The sequence below is a fragment of the Alligator sinensis genome, unplaced genomic scaffold (assembly GCF_000455745.1).
Source record: "Alligator sinensis unplaced genomic scaffold, ASM45574v1 scaffold13_1, whole genome shotgun sequence".
In the NCBI taxonomy this organism is placed as follows: Eukaryota; Metazoa; Chordata; order Crocodylia; family Alligatoridae; genus Alligator; species Alligator sinensis.
This window is the reverse complement of record NW_005841909.1, coordinates 1,429,424-1,439,532: the sequence shown is the minus strand read 5'-3', so window position 1 is coordinate 1,439,532 and position 10,109 is coordinate 1,429,424. Positions and strand designations below refer to the sequence as shown.

Below are 10,109 nucleotides of genomic sequence, written 5' to 3'. Positions count from 1 at the left end.
CCGGGGGTAGGTGTGGGGGAAAGGGGGGGGGGGGGGGACGAGGAGAAAGACGGGACGGGATGGGACACACAACAACACGGGGCATATTGAGGCCCCAGCCCTAGCTCCACTCCCTCCCTCACTGCTGGGGCCTTGATCTGCGCCCCTGCCCCACCATGGCAGTGAGTGGGGTGGGGCAGGGGCAGGCCCAGCACAGTGGGATGGAGCTGTGAGGGGCTCGTCTAAAGGGTGTGGGGAGGGGGAGAGGCATGCACCCCAGGAGGGCATGGGGGACATGTGGGGCGGGCTGGGCTCTTCCCAGCAAGGGTGTTGGGTCAGGCTGTGCTTGAGCCAGGCGGCAGCGCTGGCATTGGAGCTACGGGGTAGGGCTTCAGCCACCCGAAAATTCGCCATAGCCCTCCCAGTGCTGCCACCACCCACCCCCAGCACAGCCCGGCCCTGCCAGGAACAGCCCGGGGCAGCCTCCCAGCCCCAGTCCACCCTCCCCCATGCACAAATCACGGGAACATGCCTCCCATACCCAGGGAGGGGGGAGTGGGAAGGGAAGGCTGTGCCGGGGTCTTCCTTGCAGGGGGACTGGGCTGGGCTGCAGTCAGGGAGGAGGCCTACAGTGAATTTTTGGGTGGCTGTAGCCACCCATGCTGCCCCGCATTGGGGGGGAGGCAGGGGGGCACATGCCCCACCATTTGTGTACAGTGGAGGCAGCTGCTGCTGCAGGCTGGGCTTTGCACCCTGAGCCCTGCTGCAGCTGGCCCAGGAGCAGCTGGACACTACATATGCTTATCATATGGTTTAGTCACGTAGCAATCAAAAATAAAGTGCTGCATATTAGAAGGACTACAGAATGTACAATACTTTAAGAAGTTCTGCAGTTCATGCAAAAAAACTTCTAGGATTTAGCACAAGTACAGTACTCTTAAGAATAAAAATCAGGTTCTTCCCTAGTGCAGATATTGGCATTTAAAAATTATGTAATGCGACAACCATGTTTTACAGCTTCTTGTAGAACTATTACTCCAACCTAAATTTATACAGATCCAGCTTCTCCCAATTTAAAGTCTAGGCTACACTAAATATTAAAAACAGGCTGAAAAGATATCAAATAGTTTACATTCAGATTTTGCTCTACTTTCACATGTAGTAGCAGCTAAAGAATGAAATAACCTACAAAAGCTTGTCACTCATATAATTACAGCCCTGCTAGTGGTTTACTTCCAAGATATATTCCAAAAAGGCAATACATAATATATCTGATATAGTACATGATAGTTTCTTATCCTCAAGAAGTCATTAAAAATTCTGTTTCAGTACAGCCATAAAAAATTATGGTCCCACTATTCCGGGTACTCTACAAAAATGGATGAAGCAGCCAATCTGTGACCCAAAAAACATATTTCCTTTGGAGATTATCGGTTCCTGCATACAGATTATTTATAAACTACGGTATAGCACTCATAAATCAAGCTATACAAAATTAAGACAAATTAGAAAAGTCCAAGTTGCCGGAGAACAATTAGCATATAGATATTGATAGTAGCGCATCCTACATTTGTTCAATGTTGACTTCTGCATGGGATGTGAATGCTGGTATTGAGACTGCAGTTATATGATATTCTTCCATAGGGACTGCTAATTTCAGCATTTGGATTCTTTATTTTCACCAATTTCATGTTAAGATTTACATGTTGCCTTGGAACACACATCACTCCAAATCTCAGCTGTACAACTAGCATTAGTTTTTCTGCAAGCAAAACACTGTAAAACATTTCATGTTTCACTTACCCTTGGTTGTAGCTGGTTTTATCAGCTGTTTAGTCACAGAAGCCACTGCTCTGGTGATTCTGACATTTGAGACTGTGGAGCCTGCAGGTTGCAACACTGCAAAATACATAGATAATTATACCTCCACGGCTAGTTCAACAAAACTCATAGGAAAGCAACATTCACTTGAAGCAACTGTCAAATTTTAGGCAAATCATCTGGCTTTTGCAGAAGCAAGGAGCCGGTGCACTGGCATTAGAAACTGCTGTATTAGCTTGCCAGGGTCTGTAGCAGGGTTCTCTCTTTGTCAGAGTAGCTCATGCTCCCAGACTGCTGAAAGATAGAGGTGCACTGATATACTGGTCACATAATCGGATCGGCGCTGATAACAAGAAAAATTAACATTATTGGCAATCAGCTTTTTTCAGTCGATAATTTCACTGATAAATGCTACATGCATACACGCAACCACAGCATGTATGCAGCCAGGAACACAGCCCAGCAGCTTGGACAGCAGCTTCCTGCCGGTACGTCTGTAGGGGGCATGAGGGACGGCAGATGGAGGCCCTCATGATGACTCAATGAGGGAGGGAGTGGGGCAGGGGCAGGTGCTGCCCAGCCAGGGTGGTGAGTGCGACCCCAGGGCTGGGAGCAGGACAGAGCTGCAGGTGGCTCGTCCAGGTGGCACGGGGGAGGTGGGTTTGAGACGTGGAGGGGGCGGGAACATCTCCCCGCTGCTGCGCATACCCGCTGAGGCGGCATGGGGGGCATGTGCCCTCCCAGATTTGTGCACGGGGCAAGGGTGGGTTGCTTGCTATGGGCTCGGGGTCGGGGACTGTGCCAGCCTCTTCCTGGCAGGGGGCCAGGCCAGGGCTGCACTTGGAGCAGGCAGGGCAGGCTCAGCTGTGCAGGCTGGGTGGTGGCGCTGGGAGGGGTGGCTACAGGGAATTTTTGGGTGGCCATAGCCCCTCAAGTGCCCCCCCACACACCACTCCTGCTCAGGGTGGGAAAGGGAGCAGAGTGGAGTGCCCTGGCAGTATTGGAAGGGTTTATGGGGCTATGGCCACCCCCCCATAGCCACCCCTCCAAGAGTTGCCACTGTCCACACCTTGCAGCTGAGCCCGCCCCTGCCTGTCCTGAGCCAAGCCCCCCCCCACCCAAGGGAAGAAGCTGGCGCAGTCCCTGGCCCTGAGTCCGCAGTGGGCAGCCCGCCCTCACCTCATGCACAAATCTGGGGGTGCACATGCCCCCCAATGCCTCCCCTAGGGGTGCGCAGTAACGGGGAGGCGCCCCCCACCCGTGCCTCTTGGGTGAAGCACCCGCAGCTCCATCCCGCTCCTGGCCCCAAGGTCATATTCACCACCCTGGCTGAGCAGTGCCTACCCCTGCCCCACTCCCTCCCTCACTATGTGGGCTTCCATCTGCCCCCCACTCCCTCCCTCCCCCCGAATTATGGGCAGGAGGCTGCTCTCCAAGCTGTTGGGCTGCATTTCTGTAAAATGGCTATCAGATCAGCATCAGCTCATATGGCTGGTTAATAATCAGCTATTGGTATCAGCTAAGAAAATCGTTAATGGTGCACCCCTACTGGAAGCACAAGTTCAGTCCTGGTATCTTTGCTCTGAGGCGCTTAGACTTGTCTAAAGCTTGAGAAATATCCTTTGTACTATGGGTCTGCTAAAGCCTCAAATGAGATCAAGGGGATTATTGGGCTAAACAGTAAGCTCTGAAGAAGGGCATTTCTGCAGGTGTGCAGCCTAAATAGGTATTTTTATTTTTAGGCTGCAGAGGGGAAAAGTGGTGGTAGGGAAGCAGAAGAGCCATGTGACCCCCCCCCCAAATTTATTTTTCCCACTGTAGAAGTGGAAGGGAGATAAATTCAAGGCAAGCTTCCAATAATAGATTCTACGCCTATAAAATTATAACAAATTAGTAAATTTTACATTTACAGAATCTAACTATTGGGTGGTCATCCTATATTCAGGGTCATCATTTAAAAAAAAAAAAACAACAGTATATCAATCGGATTCATCCTGATTCACAGTCTTATTGACACCCTCAGAGATCTCTCATAGGCTAGTGAATCATGTTCACAGCTGGCGCATCTCCAGAAGTATGCCCTTCCTATTTAGACTTGGAATTCATACCCACTGAGATTCTTGGGTACATTTAAAAACTAAAAAATAATCAGTTCAGATCTCTCTCCTGCTGACTTAATGCACTCTTTGACATAGATTGCCACTCCACCACCAACAACAACTATTCCATCACCCCTGTATAGTTTGTACCCTGGTATTAGTGTCCCATTGATGTTTCTCATTCCGCCACATTATGGAGATACCTGTTATGTCAGCACTGTCATTTACTGCCAGGCATTCTAGTCTCGCCCCCACCTCCCCCCACCCAGCTTAAGCATGCAAGCACTTTTTATTATTGTCCAGTTGCCTACTTTTGTGTGTCCTGTTAACCCAGGAATCTATATTTTTGCTGCTTCTCTCTGTGCTTAATTAACCTGAGCCCTCCCATACTGTTTCCTGTCCTCTTGGAGAGGCTCTGAATTGCAAGCAATTTCACCTCCTCAGTGTACCCTTCCAGACCTGCCAGCTTTCCCCCAGTTTTCAGTCTGCTCTATCAACTGTTCATTATCATTCTGGTTTAGGTGGAGCCCATCCTTCCTGAAAGGCTCCTCCTATCCCCAGTGAATCCCCAGTTTCTAATAAACCTAACTCCCCACCCCCAGCCCTGCCTCTACACCATCTCCTCAACTGCATGTTAAAACTCTGCAGCTCTGCCTGCCTCCAGGGAACAGGGCATGATACTAGAAGCATTTCAGAAATACCAGATCCAGCTCCTTTTACTCTTGCCCCTCAACAAGGTGCCTGGCAAACTGCCCTGCTTGCTCTCTGCTATTCACTTAGGAGCTCCCTTTTATGCTTTCCTAGGGCTGGGCTAGCTTTACTCCCTCATTAGGGCACAAGTGGAACCAAAGGCAGCGACTTCTCCCAGGCACAAACACACACTCCAAGCACACTGTCGTCACCACCGCCAAACAACCAGGCCAAATTCACTCACTTTGCAGTTGCCAGGAGCCAGATGCAGCTCCTTTTCCTCTTGGCCACCCACTGGGATGCCTTTGCAAACTAACCTATTTGTTCTCCCCTGTTCACTCCCAAAATGTAGTCTTAACTAAAACGCCACCCTTGTCCCCGCAAAACAATCAAACCACTTTCAGACTAGACATTTCAGTCTAGAAGGTGCCAGGGTGAATTCAAAGTGAATTTTTAAATTAAAATAACCGTGTCTAATTAAGAGTCCATAATTCAATCTGAATTTACAGAAAGCTGGTCAGAAGCCCAAGTTAACTATCAACTATTGGGACTATTTTCAAATGCTGAATTTATTCCTTTTCAGCTTAAGAAAACACTGCTTTTGTATAAACAGAACCAAAGGGAAACATTTTATCTTCCAAGGGCAAGTTTTAAATATGACACAGCATATATTACATTTGTAGCTATATCACTTTTCTTCACAACTGAGTAAATGTTGGTATTTATTATCCCCAACAAGTGACAGTAAGTTTATCATTGTTGTATAGCAAAGCTCACCAGGAAAGCCTCTGGTCTCATTCTTTTCCCCTTGGGTATCCAATATATTAAAATATTTTCCATCCATCAAGTTTACTTTAAAAACACTATTTTAAAATGGAATTGCTTGGTTCCCAGACAAACTAGTGTGGCCAACACGAATCAGCAGCTTACTAAGTAAGAAAAAAATCATCAAAATGTAGAAAGAAAGAATCTGAATAAATATATGAAATTGTTTATGCTTAAGTAGACAGCTATTGTATCTTCCGAGTAAGCAATAGTACCAGATTTAGCATAAGCCATACTTAGTTATAAATAATAAATCAGTATGCTTTAATTGTTATACCAAGCAATGATTGCTTATTAAAATAAACTAATATGCTAATAGAGACAAGTAAAATCAATCACTTAAAGATTTACTGCTTGCTGATTTAAATACTTAATATTGGTGAATTTCATCAAGTCTGCCCTGAAGTTTACTTAAATTTTTAAATTAGCTTGAGCATCCCGTATGAATCATCTCTCATAGCTATTTTAGGAACCTATATTATAGTTGTCTCTATGAGCCACAGCTCCAGACTAAGACACTTATTTGCTTAAAAATAATTGTAGCACGACTTTAAAAACATGTATGGATCCATCGCACAGTAAGTCTGATAGCTGGACAGGCACTGTCGGCAGGATCCTGTTTTAATGTACGTGGCTGGATATGGTTACATTATACCACTTACAAAGCAACCAGGACCAAACTCAGCCACACATTTAACTGTTCTAATGCCTTGTACAGGATTTTAACTGATGTCCTATGAATACAAGGCAAATTGTTTCACTCAAGGCAACTTAGCATGTTCTTTTAAGAACTGTTCTTCAATGCGTTGAGTCGCTTCAGGGACTATAGTCTGAACTAAATCAGGGGTTGCCAACCCGTGATACATGTGCCACAAGTGGCATGGGCTGCCACTCTATGTGGTACACATGGCAGATTGGGGAGGGAGCAGGCAACACAGCAGTAGATGGGGCAAGGAGCAGAAAACAGAGCAGCAGATCCAGCACAGAGTAGAACCAAGTCACTCATATGCTGCCCTAATAACCTTTCAGAAAAGGATTAAACTGACTGTGAGAACCTTGCAACCCTCTACAACCTCTGTAGTTTTACATGTCTGTGTTTCTACGTCCAGATATTCCAGGAACAATTTATTTGTTCGTGTAATTTGGTAACACATATTTGCTCATGATCTAAATTTGAGCACTTATGATAAAAAAAACAACCTACTTTGCAATGAATAGACTTGGATTTATTAGAGAATTTCCCTAAACATCTAGAGACACGAGGAGTTTGGAAGACACCTGGTACACAGAATTGTTCACTTCCAGATCTTCCAGTTTAATTAAAAAACCATGAAGGCAAAATGTGGCACAGGTGATAGAGCACTAAGCAATGGAGCCATGACACAGAACAAAAATTAAGTTCTGGAGACATCGATGCAGGCAGCAAACTACTGACAGAATATCAAAGTAAAAGGTAGTCCCTTGCTGACTAGATAAGAAGTTTCTACCTTAACAAATGATCAAAAAGAAAGAAATGATCAAGGAAGGGTATGAGATGCTGGAGTGTTTTGCACAAGTTCAGAAAACTGTTGGAGTCTGACAGGAACTACTTTACTGTCAGCAGTTAGAAGCTGACCTTGAAACATGGGGACAGCATAGGTACCAAAAGTATACTGGGGATTTTGCTTATACAAGTAAACTCAAATGTTAAAATATCAAGGACTTTGGGACTTCCTAGCTAATTAGTGGGAAGCTATTGACCATCATCATTATTAGAGAACAGGCTTTTTAGATAGCTTCAACAAAAATATTTACTTAAATAATTCTAATAGAACAATTTGAACATCTTCCACAATGTGTTATGAAGCATTCCACTTACTTGTGAATCACACTGTGAAACTGTACACTCCATTTTCTTTGCTCAAGGGGAAAGCAAGAGAATGGAAAGTGGATTGAAATTTCAGTTTTATGGCTAGGAGCAAATTAGGCAATCCATTACCCAGCACCATGGACTTTAAACAGAACAGTGTTCCTCTCGCTTGGAACCATTCTACATTCATACCTTTTTTCCCTTTTTCAGTCACTTTGTCTGCAGATGCCTGTCTACGTCCAGTTTGGGCAGGGTGAATGTTATGCCCGTTGGTAGCACGGTCAGCACAGATCTACAAAGACAATTTGTGTTTTGTGAATCTTCAGCTTCCTAAGAATGAGTTAATCTAGTTACTTTCCTTATGCCCCGAGCAGGTTAATTTGCCCATTCTGCAAAGCTCTGATGCCTTGAGGCAGGTGATCAGAACTGACTGGCATGAAGGCATTGAAAAAGAAGGGAGATTATGTTAACTGAAATCTCACTTTCGATACTTCTGTTAAATGTACATTACATTTCTAGTAACCTACTAGTGAAATCAGTTTAGGAAACTGGATTTTTAAGCTTACTTGGGAAATAGGTAAAAATTTTCCACTCAAACTTTATACGCATATTTTAGAAGCCAGTTTTCAGAAAACATTTACTGTATTTACTCAAATCCAAGATGAAGTTCTTTCCCCCAATCAACATGGGAAAGGTTGGGGGAGAAAGCCTAGTCTTCGAGACTTTTGAGTAACAGTCCAGGGTAGGTTCAGCCAGAATTAAACCACCACCTGCCACGGGGCAGGAGGTAGCTCGTGCAACAGGGAAGTGGCCACACAGTGGGGGAAGCACAAGGGAGACTGAATGGAGTAAAGGAATTGGTGGGAAGAGAAACAGGCACGGGGAGCAAGGGGTTGGGAGGGGGAGACAAGCAGCAAGGGGAGCAGGCACAAGCACAGGGTGGGGAAGTGGGCAGAGATAGGCAACAGAGAGCACATGGCAGAAGGAGGCAGATGGGAGACAGAAGGGCACCAGAAGGGCTAGTAACAGGGGGGACAGGCAGCAGTGAGGACAGGCACAGGCATGAGGGGTAAAGGGTGGTTTGGAGGTAGAGGGACAAGTAGCAAGGGGGGGCAAAGCACCAGGGAGGAGAGAAAAAGTGATGTGGGGAGCAGGCACATGCATGTGGGGTGAAGGGGGCATGCAGGGGAGGCAGTCTGACCCATTGCCACCCAGTGCTGCTTTATGGGGACAAATTTTAAGAAAACCATTCAATAATTAGATTCTATGCATGGAAAATTATAACAAATTTATAATATTTCGTGTGTAGAATCTAATTATTAGGGGGGCATTTTAAATTCTACGTCATCTTGGATTCAAGTAAATACCACATGAAAAGGATAGCACAGTAAAAATCATGATTAGTGATTTTTCAGATATATCTGATTTGGATGAGACAAGGTTATTTGAGCTATACTATTACCTCTCTCAAAGGTTGTGTCAAATTAAATGCTTTTTACGCCACTAACGCCAAAATGGTACAATATTCAATTAAAGTAGCAATTACCGTTGACATATTTCAGTCTTGAAGGGGTGTTTAAGGACAAGGAATTTAAGACAACGCACTATGTATTTTTACTAGGATATATTAGGTTAGGCATCTTCAGACTTCTGCCATAGCAAGAACCAGACCTTGGGTTCTCTCCTAAACTACCTCTCCTTTTGCTTGCAATAACAAATGGGTATATGGAAAGACAATACTAGTAAACCATTTGCTTTGACAATACTAGTAAACCATTTTTGCAGTGCAGTTTATCAGCCAGAAACACGAAGTGCAATGTGACTCCTAAAAGCACAAGCGTGTGTCCTGGGCTAGTTTATCTACTTCTCATTAGTACAGCTAGTTTATAATAGCTAGAATATTTGATTTGGGTCTATTATTTAACATGAAACTACACAAAGAACAAAAGTAAAAGACAAAAATACAGAATACACACCATGAAAGGCTGAAATCTTGTTGATGTTTGTTCTGCTTGGCTCTTTGCCTTTGATCTTGTAATGCGCGTGGAGGAAGCAGGAGCTGGCTAAAAACATCCCCAAAGAAATGTTAACATATTCCTTTTCCCTCTTATGACAACAATGTCAGAAGAAAGTACTGTGAAAAAAAGTTGACTTCTATCTGCACTTGAAAGTGAGTTGGATTAAAGTAATTGCACTTTATTCCTGGCTTCCAAGTGTATTGAGCTGAAGAGGAACTAGGTAATGTTATTCCACAGCAAGTGTCTGTACATAGAGCCATTCCATTCATTAGTAGCTCCATGTATAGACAAACCCTAAGCCTGTGAACAGACATCACATTTGCCCCAAGACAGGCTTTTATTTGGGTTCATACAGACATACATATACATTATCCCACTTCAAGTCCTTTTGAAGTATGCCACATAAAACGTACTAACACTTTTTCCTGGGACATCTGGTTGTATATCCATACAGTTATTTTGAGTTATTTTAGGGAGAAGTCTGCCAGGCTGCATGTCCACACTAGCAACCCACTGGCAAAGGAGCAGAAATGCAGCTGGAAAGGGCAATACATTTAAATAACTACACTACTGCTGTTTTGATCTAGGGCAGGGATGGGCAATTATTTGGGCTGGAGGGCCGTTTACTGAGTTTTACTACCAGGGGCAGTAGGACCCAGGGGAAGCCCGGCGGGCTCCCACAACAGCAGGGCAGGCCCGGCCCAGCCCCACCCCCTGGGACCTTGTGGCTACACCACACCGGAAACTCAGGTAAGAGGGCAGGGAAGGACCGAGAGCAGGGGCAGAGCCCCAGGAAAAGCAGCCCCTTGCCCCAACACCAGGGCTGGG

The 10,109-nt window shown here is 45.1% G+C and overlaps 1 protein-coding gene and 1 non-coding gene across 2 annotated transcripts in view; both read right to left on the bottom strand.

Annotated features, from left to right (window-relative positions):
• The window catches only part of DLGAP5 (DLG associated protein 5), a 46,260-nt gene that overhangs the window by 16,531 nt on the left and 19,620 nt on the right, over positions 1-10,109 (bottom strand). Inside the window, exons 5-7 of the mRNA XM_014517438.2 lie at positions 9,240-9,326; positions 7,456-7,555; positions 1,783-1,878 (exon numbers count right to left, since the gene is read on the bottom strand). Of these exons, the coding sequence (XP_014372924.1) occupies positions 1,783-1,878; positions 7,456-7,555; positions 9,240-9,326 (283 nt within the window). The remainder of the gene's footprint in view (positions 1-1,782; positions 1,879-7,455; positions 7,556-9,239; positions 9,327-10,109) is intronic.
• On the bottom strand, positions 5,972-6,103 carry LOC112549446. The gene has a single exon (XR_003092855.1).